Source organism: Vespula pensylvanica, chromosome 19 (assembly GCF_014466175.1).
Source record: "Vespula pensylvanica isolate Volc-1 chromosome 19, ASM1446617v1, whole genome shotgun sequence".
In the NCBI taxonomy this organism is placed as follows: Eukaryota; Metazoa; Arthropoda; class Insecta; order Hymenoptera; family Vespidae; genus Vespula; species Vespula pensylvanica.
Window position 1 is genome coordinate 402,486 of NC_057703.1, and position 22,932 is coordinate 425,417.

Genomic DNA, 22,932 nt, shown 5'->3' on the forward strand with positions numbered 1-22,932 from the left:
ATATTAACTCTTCTCTCTTACTCGCGGAGCGTGCGTACCGCGAGGATTGAGATGCGAATGGTGGAAATTCGTGTCATGAATGGACCCACTGCCAAAGGCGGCCGCCTTATATTTCCCCCAAGTGGCACAGTATCCCCACCACTCCGTTTCATTCTACAAAGATAGAAATCGTATAGATTATTGAATGAATGAGTGATCGATTAATGTACTTACATTAATTCTTCTCTCTTACATGCGGAGCGTGCGTACCGCGAGTATTGAGATTGGAATGATGGAAATTCGTGGCATGACTGAACCCACTATCAAAGTTGGTCCCCTTATATCTCTTTACGAGTACGCAGAGTATACACACTACTCCACTTAATTTTAAAACTATACAAATCCTATAGATTATTGAATGAATGAGTTATAAAATTATGTACTTATATTAACTATCACTTGCGGGGCATGCGTACCGCGAGTATTGAATTGTGAATGGAGAAAATTCATGGTAAGACTGGACCCACTGTCAAAGTTGGTCCCCTTATATCTCTTCACGAGTGGGGGAGTATTCCCACTACATCATGTAATTCTAAAACGAAACAAATCGTATAGAATATTGAATGGATCAGCGATAAAATTTTAGTATTATTTATTATAGTATGCTATTAAATTTTAGTATTAATTATAGTACTAGTTTAACTCTTCATTATTACTTGCAAAAATGCATCCTCTGAAGCAACTTTAACGTACTCTCGTCGAAATGCCAGGTAGAATTGATTCTGTAACTATCATAGTTGATCGGAAGTTTGTATTTGGCGTCGTTATTTATGACCAGAACCGCCTCTTTAAATTTTTAATCGGAGAGAAAATAAATTGAAATTATTTTATATTTAATCCGTGTTCCGTGCAGTGTAATATTTAAGCATATTCATTTTTATTTAATTATTAATTTATTTAACTCCGCGTATTATTATATCGCTTAAATAAATCTAAAATTAGCAAGTGTATTAATTTTATGCTGCTTACCTTTCGAATGAGTGTGCTTCTGTGCTTACTCGTCGGAAAGCAAAGTAGAATTAATTCGGTCGCCGTAAAAGTCGATTAAAAGTTTGTTTTTATTGACATAACTGTACAACTATCGTACATTATTACTCTATTTTAATATTAATTTCATTCTGTTTAATATTTTTCGCATGTCTCGTGCTATGAAATGTTTGAATGATTCTTGCTGTTAATTAAATATTAATTTTAAATACGATTATATATTAATTTTTTATAGACCGCTCACGTTTTCGATCATATAAATAATTGTTTACTCTGTTTAAATTTACGCGTTTAACATATCTCAGTTTACGCAAGAAACTAATAAGATTTATTTGTTTTCGCGGGTGAAAGAGTGCTTCGATGTTTACTTGGCTATATCCAAATAAAAACATCCGTTTCTATCGACAGTGAACATTGTATTGGACGAAGGCAACGACTCAGTATTGAAATGTTAAGGTAAAATTATTTTATATTTAACAAGTAAGGAGTAAGGTTTATTAAATTACTAAATCTACAAAAGTGTTATTGATTTAACAGATGATAAATACTTTTCTTAATATACAGTACAGTTGTTTTATCTACAATTCATTAAGTTATTATAGGTTACATTTTTATGAAACGATTATTGCATTAAGATACAAAATGTCCTTGTGCTTTTTTATAACGTTTTGCTTTTTCTATATCTATAGATGGATATTTCTCTTTCAATGCATTAATATCCATATTTGGAAATCTCTTGAGCAAGACTAAAGCTTGCTGAAAATCGCGGCTAAATGAATGAAAAAATAATTAGTAAAACAATCATATAATAAATATAACAAATCATATAATAAATATAATAGACGTACTTTCTTGCTCTGCGCTTAATATTCCATAATTTTTCTCTATACAATCGTAGAAATTTGCGTACTGCATAACCCTGATATCCAAAGAAATGTGTTTTATACCATTTATTGTTCATAAATTGTGGTATAGAATATTCGCGCATTCGATAATAAAATCTGTAACCTACAAAAAGGAAAATATTGCAAATTTGCTTTCAATCTGATGTAAGTACAAAGGAAACTTTTGAAATAACGTACCAAGTGCATTATGTATAAATTTTCCTGGACGTTCTCCTGTTTCTCCAGTTTCAAGTAAATGATAAGCTTTATTTCTTTCACGAACTACAGATTCTAAATTTGACATACTCATTTCAACTTTATCTATGCGTTCAGGATTTGGAAAAATCTTATATTTTCTTTTACATGCTTCTTCCATCGTTAAGAGCATATTACGCTCCTTTAATAACACAAACCTGTAATTTCTTGAATTACATTTAGAACATAGTTACCTAAAATTAATAATCAAAAGAATAAATTTACCATAACTTGTGAAGATCTTCGTTACTTTTTAATCTTAATTCATCCATCTTCCATGAACGTCCAACTTTTACTTCATCTTTCCCCCAATTAATCGTATCATCAAAGAATTCCATTAAATCATATTTTGTTGATGAAGCATGCAAAAGTGCACATGGTTGTAAAGGTAATCTATATAGTTAAAAGATATAACAATTAGAAAAGCTTATTCTGGACATTATAATTAGAATTGTAATTAAACGAATAAAGTATTATCGATTGTACATAAACCTTCGAATGAACTTAGTGTTAGAAACTAAATTAGTATTGCTGGATAATGATAAATTCGTAATAAGTTTCGTCACGTTGTTCACCGATCTTGAAATTTGTACAGCTTTCGTTAAAGATGCCATTTTTCTTTAAATCCTAAACTAATGGGAAGACATTAGTCCGCATTGATTTAGTTAATCATTTAGACAGCTGGTGGCGTTACTGTAGGATGGTACGAAGCACGAATCAGGAGTCGTTTTTGATGACGCGTTGTTCCAGCCAATCACGATGTTATTCTCATTTTTCTGAAGTAAACGCGAACATCGTAGGTGAGTAATTTCTTATTTATTTCTCTATTTTTTGTTTAATATTTCGTACATTTTACGAATAATATTAATAATTTATATGAAAGAATGCGCATACGTTGAATGATTGCACATAGGTGTTTAAACAGTTGTTCGTACATACATATTGTAATGCACGTTTATCTTAATTTGGAATTCCATGAACGATTTCATGCAAAAAAAAGGCGGCAGAATATCTGATAAAATTAAATATCGTAATAATTATAATATTTATTATCACAAACTATGAGTTAAATCGTACAATAATGTAAGAAAACTAATAAGGATTCTTTTATAAATTGCTATTTTCTTCGTGCGCGATTGATTAACATCCAAGGTGTTAGTTCGTAATAATGCGATCCAGAGATACAACTTTCGTTTTATTTTGTAATAAAATGTAGCCATATAAAAGATCTCTAATTGATTATATTCGCATAAAGATCGTATTTAGTCACGAATAGAACGAATACCTATATTCGTGATCAAATTGGGCATTCCTTTCTACAATTATAAACATTCATATATTTAAAATACATAATGCGTTCTTGCGTTCAAATATACTTAAGAAAATATTATGGAGATTATTATCCTCGTCGATAAATTGGTCAGAAAAATCGATAAAAGGCACCTTTCGACAGTGAATTGGCTTAAAATTAGATAAAAATTATATATTGCTTTAAAAAACTATTATATATATATACAAACGTGACCTAATAATATTATCAGATATAGATATAAATTTTTTCTTTTTTTTTTTTCTTATTATTATCTTCTTTTTCTTTTTTCTTTTTTTTTTTGTCATTTTCATATTTTCGTGATCGTTTAAAAGGGAAGGTGCTCTCGTTTATATAAAACTTCGAAAATATACTCTTATCTATACATACGCATATACTATGTGCGTATATTAAGTATGTATATTCCTAGAGAAATGAAGAAACTACAATCGAAGAATAAGCTGTTGCATCTCGTCTTTATCGTATTCTTCAAAGATTTTGGAATGTACCAAGGCGAATGCCATGCAGAAAATACGGATTAAAAAGTAAACGATTAAATGATTTACTTCTTTACATTGTCTCTCAATCAATAAGACTGTAGTTTCAACATTACTACATGAAAAACTGATCGTTTGAGAGTGGTCTTCGATTTGACTTTTTTCTCAGACTAAGAAAATCACATACTTAAAAACAATATGATTGTAATTGATCTAACGATAAAAAAAAAAAAAACGAATTCTTAAACAATAACAAGATATACCACATGCTGCTAAAATCACATAAACGCCGGACACACGGGCTAAGTTACCCGTCCTTCTATTCGTCCTCTTCGATTCTTACATTTGACCGTAAGGGTTAACAAGTACATCAAACGCTTTCGTTAAAGGTCCTACGCGATAATAGAAACGCATCGGTTTTAAAATGTACGCGACGATGTAATTCGCAAGACGTTTGACTTTTATGATATATGTTCGGCTTACATCGTAGTTCATTTGACCGTAGAGAAGATATCTCGAAAGGCGTTATTTAGAACTTGCCAATGTAATAAACAAAATGCATATCGTCCTCCGGATCATCATCGTTCGTTAGTCCAACGAATGCGAGTGTCTCACTCGACCTTCGAGAGTTTATTGATCCTTGGTTTGTTTATAAGTAATTCGTAGTATTTCATTCATTGATGTCTCTTGTAGGAACGATAAGACCTTCAGCGTTGTTCTTCCTCAAGACTACATCGTTTGTTTACGAGTGATACGATAAAACCAATTTGAATGTATCGGCCAATGGATAAAATGTATCTGACGTGGTGTTATTGAAAATTTTGCAGAAAGGACACGTTTGTCATCGTCTGGGCAAACGATTGGCTTGTGTATGGACTTTCGCCGTGGCTCGTGTTTACAGTATACATGTAGTAGGAAGTTTCTGACAGTTCTGTATTCCTCGACTCTTGTTGACTTTCTCATATCTCGCCCACGTGCGATCACATATGGATTGTTGCCGCAGTGTAACGTGCTTCGCCTCTTCGCCAGCTCCACTGACTTGGACGATACTGAAAGACAAGGAGGTACATGAGTTAGCTTCGATTGAGTAATCTTTTTCCGCGTTTATCGGCAGTGTCACGATTAAAGAAACGATGCGATAACTATTATCTCACTCTTTGTAAATTAGAAATAACGGTCGATTTAAAACTGTAGGATATCAGAGACCTTTCGATTAATTATCAATCAATTTCTTTGTCATAATCTAAATTACATACCCTGATTAACATCTGTCCGGATGCACTGTGAGGATTACGATATGCATACGCAACCCATCCTCCTAGACCAGCAATCAAAGTGACGACGAGGAGGATTCCGATTATACCCGACACGCTCATGTTCATATTGTCTCGAGCTGCAAAAGACGTTCTCGTTATACAGTTCATTTAACTCGATAATCAAGATCTCATCTATATGACTGAATTATACTCGCTTAGTAGAAATTATGACTAATTTATACTCGCAATTAACAAGTTCTAATCGTTTCTAAACTCACGATGTTCCAGTGGACTGCTTCCAGGACTTTTCTTCTTCACTACGGATTTACTCAAGTTCGCATCTTCCTCCGTATGAACGTGTCCATCGTGATCGTGCCCTTCTTCCTGTTCCTTGTAAATCGTCGTAGATGGCGGACATTTGTCTACTTCCTTAATATGTCTGATGTCACAACCTTTCAACAGCCAGTCCTGCCGTGATCTAAATGTGCCAGTACTACACTGATTCAATTCGGAACACCATTTGCAGTCAAACTCTGTTAACTTTGTTAAGCAATCCGTGCAATTATCCATTTCCAAACAAGTAGGTAACGCACGCAGATAAATGACGGTCCAATTCTTGATGTCTTGTCTATTGAAATTGACGCGATGGTACTCGTAGATCGTTTTTCGACGAACAACTGCGAAAAGAAACGATAAATAATAAGTTATATTTTAAATTCGGGTTACGATCATCGGTTAAAAAAATTCTCTATTTGCTTTGTAGAATTTCCGAACGAAGGGGATAAGGAAGAATAACAAAAGGAACGAGAGAAGAGGTCGGACTATGTTCCAATAATCTCATATGACGTTTTTAGAACTGGCGAACGGCCAGTCTTTATGCGTTAGGTTAAAATTAAACGAGACCAGGTGGAGGCTGAGACTGTGTGCTCGAGTTAGTCTGCGACATGTCTAGAGCAGCCGAGGAAAGAACGAAAGCTTTTGTTTGCGAGAAGAGGAAAGAAGAAAGGAACGAAAATGATACTTACAGAACACCGTCCTGTCCATGATGTAGGCATCGCTGAGCCCAACTTTGACAGGATGCGTAGTATCTTCTATTTGTTCTACTATGAAAGGAATAACGGAATACACGAAGACGATGTCACCGTTCTGATGCAGAGTTACCTGGAAAGTGAATGAACCGTCGGTCCGCTTCTCCTGTAGGTAAACCTTTTCCCATTCGACCGTAAATGACGTACCTAGAGACACGACAAATGTTCGATTAATACATAAAAACGATAGGGAAGATCGGTACAAGAACATAAATATATTTTATTATTATTGATGATTGAATCGCTCACCATTATCGGCGTACTTAACAAAACTCTCGTTGGAAAGTCTCGTGTCGAAATTGGCCATAAGTGGTGCAATGTATTGAGTGGCGGCCAGCCAACTATGTACGTACTCTCCCGTATATAAAAACCCACCCGTTGCGATGGTGATGTTACGGACCTTGTGACCGTAAAATGGAAAGTCGAATTTCAATTTGACGGTCTAAACGAAAATGAAATGCGTGTAAGTATTATTTCTTAACATTAATTACTATGTTTTAGAAAGAGAAAAGACTATTTTCTTACTGCTGCACGACGGTGACTTTTGCTAAGCAAATGATTAACACGAAGATCAGGATGATTGTCCATGTCAACCCAATAACCCTTTGCAACTGACTCATTGACGATGAACGTGCTGTTGTAATACTGATGCGTATCCATCTCGGTCTTTGTGATGTTGTTCTGCGCGAGCGATTTATTAAACGAATTCATGTCGGAGAACTTGGTGATGGATATACCGCCTATTTCGGTATCGGATTGCTCCTTCTCATTGCCATTGTCCTTCCCAGTGGTAGGCTCTGAAACCTCGCTCTTTTTACTTTGGTTGTTGACTGCTTCGGTAACGTAACCTCCGGAAGCACTTTCATTTAGTTCCTGTTCCTCGGCAGTGTCACCCGACATCGTGGGTTGCTGCGATACACTTCCAGTTACCTTCAAAAGCGATTATACAAGATTAACAGACTCGTAGAGTTTAGTAACTGATACTAGTAAAACAGATGTAATTCCTTGTAACACAAAACTAAGAATATTATTTTTTTGAGTTATTTTTTTGAGGTGGCAGATCTGAGATATATGTACATATATATATATATATATATATATATATATATATATATATATATTGGAGACTATTCCAAACGTACCGGATTCATCGGTTGAGACACAAGAACAGAGTTCTTCTTCGACGTTGCTTCAGACTTTGGCGTAGAAGCCTCCACGCTTGGTATAGTGCTGGATGCTGCGTCGTGCGTTTCTGATGCTCCACTAATCGTCGAGTAAGAAACATCGTCCGATTGTGAGTTGGATGTAGCATTTACAGGTTTTTGTTGTTGTTGCTGCTGCTGTTGTTCCTGTTGTTGTTTTAAATTTTGCTGAAGCGTCGATGACTGTTGTTGAATTATTTGATGATTTATAGAAGTTTGCTCCAACCCTTGCTGTTGCTGCTTCTGCTGCTGCTGCTGTTGCTGTTGTTGTGGGAGTATCGATTGTTGTTGTTGTTGTTGTTGCTGCTGTTGCTGCTGCTGCTGCTGCTGTTGCTTCTTGTCGCCGGTCTGTTCAACCTGGGGCTCCCTATCGGAGTTTATCGTGTCTTTATCGTTAGTCATTCGGCGTTCTCTAACCAGCAGTTCTTCTTTAGGAACGAAGGATAAATATGGCGGACTATAGTCGACGGATGTTCTCGCGTTTGACATGATTCCAGAATAGCTATAGTATTCGTGATCTGTAAAAGATTAACAACAATCGAATGAAGTATAGATATAAATGTTGACGATTGAAATGTAAGAAAATCAGTCATCGAAGTAAAGATGATATAGCGTAGAAAATATAGAGTTGGAATCAGGTCGACGAGATCTAATTGATGGATTAGACAGGGCTAACTTTCAATTCGTATTCCGTTCGCGTGCCTATACCAGCACGTCCAATTCGATGTTATTAATTCGTATGCTGAGGACGAGTTAACGAGTAAAGGCAATTTATTCTTCGTCGATGAATCACGTCGAATAGTCGCATACGTGCTTGTTTATGTCGAATTTGCATCGTCGCACTTGGTACGTATTGAATTCAGTTGATTTTTAACATGAAATCTAGTGCGCTTAATTTGTTATTTATAATAATTGAATTTCGTAATGTTTTAATAATATTACAGATTATTAATTTTTTTAAGTAACTTAATGTATAATATATCGGCATGCAACGAGCTAGTAAGCAGGGCAAACGATCGACCGGATAAGGCAATGATTGGCGTTGCAACGGATCACCATGATAGTAGCTGACGTCGGGAATAAAATATACGAAGCCATGTCTTTTTTGTCATCATTACGTATATCTTACAACCGTCAACATCTTGTTTTAAGATAAAAATACGCGAACGTTGGATCGCAAGCAAGAAGAAACATTCTTTTCCGGATTTTTTTTCTACATAGAAGAGAAGAGAATTCGTTAGCGAGCACATCGAGGAATGTGCACGGCGTATAAGTGAAAACCCATGACGTGCGCACGCGCTTCTATCGGCAACTATAATAATTTTCTCAGCGTGATTCACGATTTAACTTGTTGACCGTTAATAGTCGAAGGAAGTAATAGAGAATCGTTCTGAATATGATGACGTTAACACGTCAATGTTTTACGTGCAACATATTATTAAATATTACACACAATATGATAATCCAATGACTATTAATACTAGAGACAAATTTGTTGAATAATATTTAAGAACTTATTTTTATATAGTTTCGGAGATTTCTTTTCACGAATTGACCAACCTTTCTGGTTTTATTTTTCATAGACTAACTGTAATGTTTTCTACTCTCTTTAGGTTCTAACAGGAAGATAGAATAAGAATAAGAAGGAATTTTGACACGTATACCTGACCTTGAGCTATCGAGAACGAGAGAGAGAGAGAAAGAGAGAAGATGTCTGCAACGTCTTTGTCTCGGTGCTAATGGAAATTACATACCGCAACGATATTTCCCTTGCAAATACGAAGATTAGTCGATACTTGTCAAGGACGAGTACTGGAAATCATTCTCGCGATTATGAACATTCCATTTGGTAAATTATTCCAAGTCATTCGGACAACGACACGATCTTTATTGTTACGTATACGATTGCGCTATTAACCGTTTTGATCTACAATTGGAATAATGAATTAATAACGAACAACGATAGCTTGGCAAGGAAATGAACGATTTGAAAAATCCCGCGCTTCGTTTTACCTTGGAGTAACTCGAACGATAAAGTAGGTACCTTTTTGCACCATATCGTTAATTACAAGATATAATTATATAAAAACAAACTATGCAGATTAAGTGACAAAACTGAAACGAATCGTATCTTGTTCTTTTTTTTCTGGAAAAGATAAAAAAAATGTTAAAGAAAGAAGTAAGCAGAAAATGAACGTCCTCGGGGAATACCTTCTTTTCACATATTCGGTATTCGCAACGACCTCGTTCTATATACTTTTAAGGAAGTTTCATTGGCGAGAGTGTCCTTTGGATTAATTTATGCACGACTTTAAACATACATCGGTGAGTATAGTTCAATCATAATTTTGAAATGAGAGAGAAGAGAATATTTTTTATTGCAACTTCATCAGTGAAAAGTGTAATTAAAGTGTAATATATAGCGATTGCTTACGAACATTGCAAATAAAAAATAATTTTATTGCGTAACAATTTGATATTAAATAATTATTCGTTGTTACTCATTGATATAAAAAATGTTTCTTGTTTTAGCTATGACATATGTATTACTATAATCGTCATGAAAACTTTTTACTGTTGTGGATACACCTACGTATCTTCTCTCTCTCTCTCTCTCTCTCTCTCTTCTATTCTCCATGTAACACTATCTAACCGGAATTGGTGTGGCAATGTCAATGTTACTCGCATAATTAGTATTAGAATACGCTTAGAATAAACACAAACTATGTAGAATCCACAATCGATTTACAATCTTTTTACGTTTGAACATTTATGCTAAATCACATGAAAGTGATCTTAATGATATATTCCATTAAATATGATTGGAAAAACTTGACGAAAGCATATAATTGAATTCTGGTCGTTAGTTTTTCCAGTAATAAAAGACGTATTAAACGTGTGTTTAATCGTAAATCGAATGAAGGAAAGATTAGAAACTATCATTAGCAAATGGAAAAAAAGGATGATTAAAAATAATGAAGGAAGATATCTTCTATAGATAGTCGAACGAATCGAGGAAAGGAATCTACTAAAAGAATCGTTCATAGAATATCATTCGTTGTGAAATTTTACACAAATACAAAATCGTAAATTTTCGATTAATTTTCAAAATCGTTTGATGGTATCGTTCGTTAATTAATCTTTTTCGAAGAAAAATTGAACGACGCTTATCGTCGTCCAATTTGAAATATCCATTTCCGTCTGAAACTCTCCTCATTTTTTTTCTCTTCTCTTTTCACTTATTTCTTGGCGATATACACGCTCCCTCGGCCTTTCCACCGAGCGACTCTCTCAACGTTCGCATTTTTCAACTTCCTCACATTATCTTTGATCGCGTGGCAAAGCAAATCATAATTAGCACGCACACGCGAGATACCGCGTTATCTCTTTCTACCTAAGACACGTACCCCGCCATTTTGCATCTTTTCCAACGCGCAAAATTCAACAAGATTATTTGTGTTATGTTATATAATATTTTTTCATTTATATATGACGTTGAGATTAAAATCTGCTTTAATTTTCTTCTTTATCAGATTCACGAGGAAATACATAACTACAACAACAAAAATAGAAAGACATGAACATCTCCATACCTTGTAATCATTGTAAAATCTTTAAGGATCTTGTTATTCCAAGAAAAAGAATAAGAAAATAGAAGGAAAGACAGAGTTCGTGATTCGCACGAATGATTCTTCCCCGTGTCTGGGAGAGAAACGTTGACGGCATAAAGAATCGATTCTTCGGAGTCCAGCGACCCTTTTGCTTCGTCTGCGAATTGAAAACGTCGTTGACCATTGAATGCGTCTGGGATGCATCTGTATATGCATTGTATCTGTGTATATTGATGAGATGTACAGGGTGTCCCATTCAACATCCCAAAATTATTGATGAACTAACAGTCTTTTTCTTTTTATTAACAGGTAACGATATTCGAGTAATGCATTTCGTTACTAATAATCATAAAGAAGAGAGAAAAAGAGAGTGAGCGAAATAATGAAGTTAAGAGAAGATAAGATAAGAAGAAGAAGATAGTATCGTATGGAATTTACAAGTCGTGTCCACTTCAAGGTTTCTCGAGATCCTGAACGAAGTCGAGATGAGCGTAGGTCGTCGCCGAAGAAACGAAATAAAAATTCCATAAGTGTATAGAGAAGGAGGTGATGAGGGGGAAGTAAAGTAGGAGGAGTAGGCGCCGTTGGGTAATCGACCGATCGAGTTTGACCAGAGTTGATCGTTGGACGACCTTGGAAAGTATCGTCTCTCTCGCAGGTAACTTCATCAAGAAGACTTCTTACATCTTCTCATTTGTTGGATCGATATTCAGAAAAATAATTATACTATTCTCATTTTATTTTCGAACTGAAATAGTTTATGTAGAAATTATAAAAGAGGAAAAGAAAAAAGAAAAGATACTTTAGTTTGAATTTTGATCTAATTAGGATATAAAGCTCTGTGTACATAGGTAAGAGAATCGTGAACGATTTTTGTCTTATTTTCTAATCAGAAGACAATAAGAGACATAGGGCACGACGCGCATAAATCGCATGGGTCGGGTGTCTCCTCGCAGGTATAAGAATGCGGGTAACTGCAACGAAGCACGGAACCAGTTTTTAAAACGTGACTCACGATTGTCCCGTATCATACGCGACACCCCGTAAAAATAGCATCGGGGAGAACCCGTTCTTAGGGCTTGTCACACGGTTCAGCTTGGTTCGACTTTCCTTTGCGCTTTCTATAAACAAAAATCTTTCACCGTGGTGATTCTAGAAAGAAGGAAACGAGGAAACATGTTTGGTTTTTATCAAATTGTTAACTATTTCTTCTTTATACGTAATTTGCTTGATAAATAATACATGTAAATTCTTCTTTATAGATTCGTTTGAAAGGTGTAGAAAATCTCGTTAGTTCCGATCATCGATTTGACTCGATCAAGTTGGAAAGTCTCTCGAAAGAATCAAGCGGAAAAGGAAAGGAAAGCTTATTTGCCTCGGTTAACGTGGCAACATTAAAGTCATTATGGCATACTATGTCGTTGGTTAAACGAGTAAGATACCAAGAGGACGTAGATATTGCATAAACTTCTCTATCGCATCCGGAAGCACAAGCCGAGACGCATCCTGTTCGTTGAAGTTCATTCAAGAATTTGTACATTATCGTCTGAATTCAAGAGAAGAAAGTATATGTGTGTGTGCGTGTCTACACATATATATATATATATGTAGACAAGTTTATTTCTTCTACGATAAAAATATTAACAAGAACAAAGGTATTGCACCTTCAACGTCGTCAATTTTTTTTTTTCCAATTTCTATGTGAAATTCAAATAATCAAAATGCCAGCGATTGGCACTTTTGTAGAACGATTAACGATATAGATAGATGATGGTTTGAAATAAAAGAAATTGAGCGCGTTGGTGCAATAGCTTCGCATAATTATTGCGAGAATAATTAAGTCCCTGCGCCGGAAAGTAACGTCGTACATACATTCTGACCCGATTCTCTTACATTCTCCGAAGTACCATTACACAATTAGAGATAACAACGGATCGTGGGACCGACCGAAGTCGAAACGATGCAGCCAGTTCCGATCGTAAACGTCACTCCGATATTTCATGATCTCTCTCTCTCTCTCTCTCTCTCTCTCTCTCTCTTTCTCTTCTTATTGTTACCTTTGTTCTTTATTCTCTCTACGAAAGGCGACGTTTATCTACCATCGATCTAGAATCAGGATACTGTTAGTACTTTTTAATGATGGAAAAAGAGTCGAAAATTTATATAGTCGAAATCAATATACCATTTTCTTTTCCTTTTCTATAACAATATTCGACAAAAACATATGCGTTATCCTAACTACGTATCTTTCACCGGTGTTTCCAACAACTTTTCCAAATCATATATCAAGTACACACAACGAACACATGCACGCGTGTACGTATGTATGTACGTATATATAGATGTATCGGTCGGTGATCAGTTTTCTTTTTCCAGCATTTTCTAGTATAAGATTAAGTGTCCTTAGCAAGTGACACGTCACGAGCTCGCTCGACCCGTTTCGTGGAATTTCGTTTATATTGCCAGATGTCGCGAAGAGTTGTAATTCACGACTTTAAATGACAGATAATTGCTATGTATCTCTCTCAACACTGTAAGAAACAAATCTAAGAAAAGAAGTAACAGGTTTCCTTGAAATTTGTTCTTTCGAGATACGTAATTCTAATATTTCTTTTATATTACAAGGATAATTATTACGTCAGAACAAACAAGAATCAGAATTCTGATTGGTCAGTACAAATAACGATTCTGATTGGTCAGTAGAAACGATGATTTCTATCGATCGATTCAAACGATGAATTTTCGCAAGACGATTTGTTTATTTTCTAAACAGTATTTCTAATTATTCTATCATTGTGTATTTCAAAACATTGAAACGTAAATAGAGAAAGAAAGAAAGAAAGAAAGAGAGACAGAGAGACAGAGAAGGACGGTAAAAGGTTATGTACATAGCTCGAGGGGCTCAGTCCTGTAGCGTTCGTCACACGAGCCACTCAAGAATCTTACGTCTGGCGCCAAGCCTGATCATGGAAAATGGTAGGAGAGAAGATGGAGAGAGGAAAAAACAAGAAAGAAGAAATAAGCGACGTCGAAAAAAGATATGTAATCTCTCTTCTACGTGTTCAGTTCTCGTATAAGCCTCGACCAAGTAAAAGAGACGAAACGAAGGATTGCGTGTAACCAGTATATACGTATATATAAAACCTGTATATTCTTTTATTTTTTCTATTTAAGAGATATCCGTTTAAAAAGTCTCGCAAGTTTGAAGAATCTGTTAGGAACGATTCCGTTTATGACGATTGAACGATCGATAGAACGCGAACCGTAGTCGCTTTCTTTTCTTTTTTTTTTTTTTTTTTTTTTTTTTTTTTTTTTTTTTTTTTTTTTTTTTGAGACAAAACTCGTGTAAATCCTTGTCTATCCCTTTGTCTGTTAACACATATGTATATACGTAGGCTATTATTAGAACGAAACGCACGTGTCTCACGTTCATTTTGTTATAAAAGGCACGACGAACGCGTTGCAATACGTTGACGTTGACGAACACGATCGCTCCTGTGCATACGAAGAGCCATTTAAACGACAATGCGACGATGAAGTACAATTGCGTTCTCGTTCAAGGGGGGAAACCGACAAGTACACCCTTCATAATAATCATTTTCGCTCTTTAAACTAAGCTCAATGATCTTTCGAGCTTACTCGATAGGATACTTTAATAAAATCGAACTGAAATCTTTCTTTTCTTTTTTCTTTTCGTTTAGTCATTCGAAACATTGTTCTTTTTTTGATCTAACAAACATGTAACATTAATTTAATAGTACATCATTTTGCAATAATTATATCTTTAGATTTTGCGATGTAAATGTTTAATGCATATACACTGTCGAAATACTAACGGCAAAGGGAAGTAACGTTATGTCCGCTTTCCCTTCCGCGATACCGCTTTGGTATGACCCCTGGAGAAATCGCTCCGATTTACAGTACTAAGGACGACTGTTCGCTCGAGTAAAAGAAGAGGAAGAAGAAACTTATTATTTTCTTTATTTTATTTCTTTTTCTTTATCCGATTTCTATGTAACCGATGACTTGCATATCAATTCGTTCCGATATTATTTTATTGATCTTTCAAGTAGAAAAATGAAATTACATTTGGACGAGGAAAAGATATAGAAGTGATATTTAAATGTTAAAACGTATAATTCTCCTCATTGTTTATACTCGTTGTCCTTTTTAATTAATGGACAAAGTCGTCAAGGTGATTCCTAAGTACACACGATACTCTTCGGTTTATATTAAGCGTATGTATTGTGTACGCACGTGCAGGCATATAATAATATTCGACCGAATTAGCACGTTAGAATTTTTGTCATGGTTTTGAAAGTAATGCGAAAGTAGCGAGATAATTAATTAGTTTAAACGCGTGAACGATATACAAAACATAGGTCGAACCTACAGAAGGGGGATTCGGTTAGTCTCTCGAAAGTATTCTTCAAAAGGCACGATCGGTGACGGTGTCCTGAGCTCGTCGATACGCCACAAGGATTTTCAGGCCAGTGAACAGTATAATAACGCGAGCACGAAACCGTGTAGATACGAAAAAAAAGAACAAAAAGAAAGGGAGAGAGAAAGAGAGAGATAACTCGAGTAATTTTCAAAAAAGATTAAATCAGGGAAAAGTGATTATTAACTTGTTAATTTATGAAGCAGATCCAAATATGGAATATTTTTATGTCGAACGAATATCTTAAAAATACGTCTCCGTTTTCGTTGTTAATCCCCTTTAATACGTTTTTAATTTTAAGAATTAGAACAAGGGAAAAAACTCTGACGAGTCTAATTGTAGGATATTAATTGATACAACGTCGTATTACTATCTCGATTAGAACTTTCAGGAAGGACATTTGATTTCAAGAAATCTGCATATATCTAACGTAATCTTATCATTTTCAGTGAAACTTCTTGAATTGGTATTAAGTTTTATAACAGTATATAGATAAAACTCCTTGATTAATTTAGAGGTCATGTTAATAGAATTTTACTTATCAATGAAATTTATTTAACTGACGTTGCTTCGCTAAAAAAAGATATATATATATAATATAATTATAATATAGATCAGTCAGTATTTTATGTATTCAATTGTTAATATTTAATTCGAACTTCGAATTGAATTTTTTACTCGTTAAATATATTAACAGTTTTTGTCTTTGTAAACATTTGAGATAACTGATACAGAAAGCAAATTTATTTTACGAAATAAAGTCGTCTTTGTTGCTTCAAGTGAGCATGACTTACTAAGCGATTATATTCTTTACGTAATGTGTACGATTGTCGAGGATACTTGCGCAAATGCAAGGACGTATTACACATCTATTTTATACAAACGAATATTTTTTAAAAAGTTTGTTACAAAAACTGTAAACGTTTCTTTTTTTTTTTTTTGCATAGTCAGTTATTAAATTTCATTGCCATTCGTCGATTATTATGAATGTATGTACAATGTAAGCGATATTAATATTATGTATATACAATATATAATATATTATATATATATAATATAAATATCTTTACTAATATTAAAATATAAAAATCAAGTATCACTTTCCTGAAAAAAAAAGAAAAAAAATGATATAAATCTCGGCAATTTTCGTGAACAAATTCCTCTATCGAAGAAAGCGATGATTACAACGATGATAACCAAATGTTTCTTCTTCGTTTCTAACAGAACGATTATAAACATTATTGGACGAAATTCGATCGATCATTCGTCGTAGTTATATTGCACTTAACCACGATATTGACCTACTCGTGACGAGAGATAATTTCCATTTTTTATTTTTCCTCTCTTTCTCTTTCCAGATACTGTACAAAGAATTATCTAAGAATGTCTCTCCAGACGTCTTGAAAATACTTGATAATAACCATAAGTAAAATCTTTCTCGTGTTCGATTAATCATCACGTCATCATTGTAATAAGATATTTGAATCATCCACATAAGATTATTCAAGGAATATAAATTGTCATGATAATTCTGACATTAGCATATGAAAATTATCATCGACAGGTTAAAAAAGAAAGACAAAAGAAGAAAAAAAAAAAGAAACTTGCAGCTAATCGTAAAAAATAGAAACGGAAGGGCTTGTATTATTGGTCGACGAGCTTCCGGTGTGAAACCCTCTCTCTACGCAGAGACTATTCTAAGCATTTGCCTGGCCTCCTCCGTTACACCTACGCACGTGTGAGTACATTTTAAACATGCATATGCGTGTGTGTGTATATATATATAAATACATGTGTTTTACATATATATATATATATATATATATATATATATATATATATACGCATAGATAAGTCCGACGTATATTTTTACAACGCTTTACATGCATGCTTACTAGCATGCAGCAAGAGAAGCTCGAGTTCATTGAACTCATTGCATTTTCGCGCTTCGACCAAAGCTTATGTTTTCTCATTCGATTCGTCAAATATGAAAATTCAATGATTTCATTTATTATACATATTTATTGTAAATATAATCGAATGTGCGTATTAAATAAACAAATATTTTGTTACTTTCAGATTCTATAAGCGACAGTACTAGGAAATGGTCGACGTATACGTGTCCTTGGTAGAAACGATAAGAAGAAATCTTTGTTTACAAATTAGAGTAAACAGTACCGTCATTGGAAGAAATTCACCGTTCATTTACGAAGAAGCGTGGCATGTATACAAACGTTAACGCGTATTAGCTTGCGAGACGCAGAAGAGACACGAGAAGCAATCGAGTATAATCGTTCGTAAACCGTTCCGTTCGCATTAGGCAAGCTTAATGACCGTATAAAAGGGTGCCACGTGGGTGTTCGTTATCTTCGCTGAGCTGCACCCTTTTCCTCTTCAAAATTCGTCTCGCTCGTCTTTGTCGCATACGTCTACTATACCGGCTGGCCCCGTTTTAGTTTCGTCTTTTTGTGTCTTTCGTTTTATGTTCCACATACACTACGAGTGTGCATATGTTATACGTATGCGTATATATAATGATATACATACATGCGTTATTTTAAGAACAGAAGCTCATCTAAACGTTTCTTAAGAGTATTAGAAACTTAACAGTTTATTTCTAAGTCGACATGCGTAGATTAAACATTTGGATTATTATAAAAATGAAGCGTTGATCGGAAGAATTTATTTAAAAGAAGAATGTAACATTATTTAATTGCGTTATAGCTATAATTTCGAACTATACTTTTATCTAAGAAAATTGAAAGCCTTCGAGCGATTTTTATATATCTATACAATGGATATGCGTATATATGCGTATGAATGTAACAGGTGTAGAGTATATATGTAAGCACGTAATACAATAGCTATAGATTACACAGGACGGTAGACGTTTACGCATGAAGCAGAAGCCAGACACGCGAGTAAAACTTGAAGGTGTGTGTCGTGTTTACGATTTACATTGAGATAAAAAGATATCGGGTGAACGTTTGTATCTACGAAAGGGTTAACCCTTTATCTGTAACAATATGGATTTATTACATACACTGTACAATCATTTTTGCGGACCATGCAACTAGGTTTTTTCTTTTTTTTTTTTTTTTTAATTTTTTTTCGATGACGTAGTCGCATAATATATCGCATTAAATAACTGAAAACGATCGAAACGTCTGTAATTATTTTTAACTCGACGATATGACCAATAATTTGCTTCTTTCGGAACAATGTAACTAATAATTTGTACATACGTATTTGTACACCACACATGTGTACATGCAGATAAAACAAAAGATACGTGTCGTCGAATCAAACGTATTGCGTTTAGTTGCTTTTTCTTTTTCTTTTTTTTTCTTTTTTTCTCCGAGGGAAACATAAAAGCGAGTAGTTATATAAAGAAAGAAGTGAAATTATTTTTCGAGAAATGTAGATCTTGAAACACTTCCAAGAACATCAACGTGTACAGTTCGTAAATTTTGTGATTATTTTAGAAATTCGTCGAAAAAAGAATTTTCCTTTAAATCGAGCGAGTTTAATTTTAATTTTAACTTCGCACTGATAATCTGGATACGTAGCATGTAACATATAAACGTATAGGCGTGTATACACATAAGTATTAGAAACGTACGCAAAACGTTTGGAACGTAGGTTGACGAGTGGCCACTCGTTGAACTCTTTCACTCGCTCACTTGGAAGCTCTCTAACAGTCTCGAATCATAATGATCGCGTTGACGGCAGAAAAAGCACTCGAACTCGACGCTTCTCTCACCATTTCGAAGATCGTAGTCAAGAAGAAGCAGTTGGAAGAACCCTTGGCGATATCCCTACACCACATGTGAACAAGAACGTTCACAGGAATGGTGTAAAAAACGAGAGAGAAAAAAGGGAAATAACGCCGGGTCCAAGTTTCGTCAAAATTTTCTCTCCTCTTTAACCATTTCTATGATTTCTAATTTTTCTCTATATATTGTAAATTATCGTTCGTCCGATTGCACGTGATAACGTCGAGAATTTTCGAAGATATAAAATTATATATATTTTGTTTTACAAAAAAAAAAAAAAAAAGAAAAAAACATGTATTCATGTAAAAAAAGAAAAGAAAAAAAGTAAGCTACATTCGCATAACATAAGAGAAATGTAAAGTCAGGTATCGTTTGAATAATTTAGCATTTGGACAACGAGTTTGCAAGAAAAAGAAGTCGATGGCTACTATGATTTCTCGTCTGCTTCGTAATGTACAAGTGTACATATGGTACATATAACATTGGTTAGCGATAGAAAAAAAAAAAAGAAAAGAAAAAGAACGAGGACAAAGTATATTGGAAAAGGTTCACAACGACATAAAATACGGTCAGATAAAAACAGATTCGCAAACATCGATCTATACTCGAGTCACTATACTATGGACGTTAAAGAAAAAGTTTTATCGATTTAATGGTTCATCGTACAATCGTAAAGAACGCGTTAGTACTCGTTTTCGAATTTCGAATATCCCGCCATTGTGTTTCTTTTCAAAATGGTCGCCGTTCTCAGCGTGCAGTCGCGGCGACTTTCTTTTTGATTTATTTACTTATTTATTTGTTATTAATAATCGTAAAATATATTTAATATAGAAACGAATCGTCTAACGTTAAACTCTTTATATCGTGATAAATCAGATTAGATTAGAATTTCATCAAGAATGCGAGATGTAACCGTTCATATATCGAAATTAGTCACCCGTTATATTAGCGCGAGCATCGTAAGTACGTAACTTATACAACTAACGACTGCATCGAAGGAATTATATACGGTTGTTCGTGGAACAGGTGGTTAGAGAAGGACAAGGAGAGAAAAATAAGAGAAAGAGAGAGAGATAAAGATATTCGTGCGTAGTTACGAAGTTGATCTTATAATAATATTTGTTCGCGTTGAAGAAATTCGATATAAATCATCGAGATACGAAGACTTTTGTGCGTCGTACCAAATCGAAGTTATCGGTTGGCGTTCGATCGATCGTACGTTAGAAGGTATTTAAGAAAATCTCAGAAAATAACAGGACAAAATTATCAAACGTTAGGGTCGCCCTTGCGTAATTCACGTCGTCGTGCCGTACGCAACGATGTGTGTATGTGTGTGTATCATTTTATGATCTTAAACGAGCCGCTTACATTCTCGAGATAGTAACCTCTTGCACACAAATCTTACTTCTCTTATGCGTCATTTCTTTGTTGAAACGTAACCTAGAGAAAGCAACGATTTTAGGAATCGTTAAAAGCTTACATTTCAACGTATCTTTTCGTTCTTTTCGTCATCCATTATTTTCGACAGAGTTCGATCGACCAATCGTTATTAATGAATATATATTTCAATATTGCAGATACGTAATAAATAGCCAATGAACGTTGGATCTGGTCGTCACAGTCGACCAATTAGAATTCATAGGTTTCTGCGATCTCGACCAATCAGACGCGACCGATGCATGCGAAAAAAATGGTTAACGGTCAAAAGTATTCGTACGTGCACGCGTTACCGGTCGGTGGATAGAATAACCATTACAAGGCAGTTCTCGAGGGAAAAAAAAATGAATTCCATGTATTTTCACACGAAAAAGGAATACTCGAAGAAAAATCTGCAAGATTCATCGCTGGTGTGAACGACGAGAAGCAAGAAAACTGTTGAAACAAACGAATTCTAAGGAATGTTTTATGGCGCGAATTTCGAAAACTCGAGCATGTTTCAAGAATTCAACATTGAATAAGGTATTGTATTACGATATTATACACGTTACGATTTTCAAAACTCGCGCGCGTTAGAACGATAGAAACTAAGGTGAATCTATATTCTCGAAGCTAGGAGAGCTCTCGAACGAGAAGGAGTCGGGGACTCGATGGAATTGCGTAGTAGCTCGCGTAGGAAGAGGCGTTTCTTACTCGTTCAACGGGCTAACTTTTCCCGTTCCCCCTCTGTGTGTGTGTATGTATAGAAAGATATATATATATATATACGTATATCTTTCTTTCTTTCTTTCTTTCTTTTTTTCTTTCCTTCTTTCTTTCTTTCTTTCTTTTTCGTTCTCTTCGTCTTCGTCGCGTCAGCAAACTCGCTATCCTTCTCCCCCGACCTCGCAACTGTATTTCTATCTTTCTCTTTCTTTAACGCTGCTCGTAGCGGACAACCTTCTTCCTTGCGTTGCTCGCCTCTCTCCAACTCCTTTCTCTCCGTCTCATTCGTTCGTTCTCTCTCTCTCTCTCTCTCTCTCTCTCTCTCTCTCTCTCTGTCTGTCTATCTGTCTCTGTCTCTCTTTCGTGCGCGCCCGTCCGCTCGCTCGCTAGCTCGCTCACTTGCACGCTCTTTCTCTTTCTCTCTTTCTCTCTCTCTCTCTCTCTCTCTCTCTCTCACACACACACACACACCACAGACAATCTTTTATTCCAACTCTCAAAGGATCTTAACGCGTTGGCATCCCGAAAGAAAACCGTCTCGTGTCCTCTTATCCTTGCGGATAGGAGGATGGAAGTTAGAGACTCACCAAACTGGCCAATCGCCAGAGACGACGATCCACAGCAGAGTAGAACGACGAGGAACAGCAATACGTAAGGCCATTGTGAGGGAGAAGAAGAACCGGTCGCCTCGTAGTCGCCACGTTCTGAGCACCACCGTTCACACGCCATATTTACAACCTCGCTAAAACTCTCCCGCGCCCAAGGAATTTAGAAATCCCCTGTGCGCGGTCTACGTAGCGCACGGTGCCGTCTACCTCGCGCCTTCGACGAAGAACGCTTAGGAAGAAAGGAGGGAGCAGGAGGAAGAGAAGAAGAGAGAAGGAGAGAGCGGATGCTACGAGAGGAGGTGTTGGAGTGGGAGGAGAGAGAGAGAGAGAGAGAGATCGAGGGAAGAAGTCTTGTGATTTTTTGATGTTGCAAAAGGAGAAGAAAAGACGCACGGCTCTCCTCTCCAACTTCTTCTTTTTCTCTTTAATTCCCGGAAACGTAGCTCTCCTTTTTCCTTATTTCTTAATCTCCTCGTGGTACGAATTCGATCCTATATTATCCCAAGTTTCAGAGCGCGATAACGACGCGACGACGTCTCCTCTTTTTTGTAATGTTCAATCGTCGGAAGCGAACGCGTGCACGGTACGGCACTTGTACGCGAAAGAAGGCACAAATGCGCGAGGAAAGGCGCTGAAAGGGGAAGAAGGAACTCGGAGGAACTTTGTCTCGACGCTCTCAAACCGGTACCGGACGAACAACGACAACGAGTGCCTGCGGCGGGAACGGCATGTCGGCTCTCACTGCCGGTCGAACGAACGCTCGACTCCTTCGCGAGGGAGCCCTCTCTTTTCCCTCCTCTTTTCCTCTCTTCTCTTGTCGTTTCTTACCCTTATTCT

At 35.7% G+C, this 22,932-nt stretch overlaps 2 protein-coding genes and 1 long non-coding RNA gene across 5 annotated transcripts; 1 reads left to right on the top strand and 2 right to left on the bottom strand.

Moving 5' to 3' along the window:
- Positions 1–1,498: 1,498 nt before the first annotated feature.
- Positions 1,499–2,900, bottom strand: LOC122635789 (39S ribosomal protein L47, mitochondrial). The gene is made up of 5 exons (XM_043826436.1): positions 2,658–2,900; positions 2,391–2,558; positions 2,109–2,323; positions 1,875–2,034; positions 1,499–1,795 (listed from the first exon to the last, which is right to left on the bottom strand). Exons 1-5 carry the CDS (start codon positions 2,777–2,779, stop codon positions 1,657–1,659), a joined length of 804 nt encoding a protein of 267 aa, XP_043682371.1. The 5' UTR covers positions 2,780–2,900; the 3' UTR covers positions 1,499–1,656.
- A 291-nt stretch (positions 2,901–3,191) lies between these two features.
- LOC122635786 (plexin domain-containing protein 2) lies at positions 3,192–22,851 on the bottom strand. Its single transcript, XM_043826429.1, has 8 exons — positions 22,075–22,851; positions 7,458–8,035; positions 6,841–7,245; positions 6,565–6,757; positions 6,253–6,462; positions 5,506–5,904; positions 5,228–5,364; positions 3,192–5,020 (listed from the first exon to the last, which is right to left on the bottom strand). Exons 1-8 carry the CDS (start codon positions 22,214–22,216, stop codon positions 4,952–4,954), a joined length of 2,133 nt encoding a protein of 710 aa, XP_043682364.1. The 5' UTR covers positions 22,217–22,851; the 3' UTR covers positions 3,192–4,951.
- Positions 7,960–18,626, top strand: LOC122635791. Of its 3 annotated transcripts, none has more exons than XR_006328753.1 (7): positions 7,960–8,363; positions 8,462–9,553; positions 9,619–9,842; positions 11,051–11,786; positions 16,928–17,037; positions 17,134–17,307; positions 17,649–18,626. It is a non-coding gene; the product is annotated as an uncharacterized LOC122635791 (long non-coding RNA). The 3 variants fall into 3 exon arrangements; XR_006328752.1 differs by having other exon boundaries at positions 11,051–11,437; positions 11,586–11,786; positions 16,928–17,307; XR_006328751.1 differs by having other exon boundaries at positions 16,928–17,307.
- Positions 22,852–22,932: the final 81 nt, after the last annotated feature.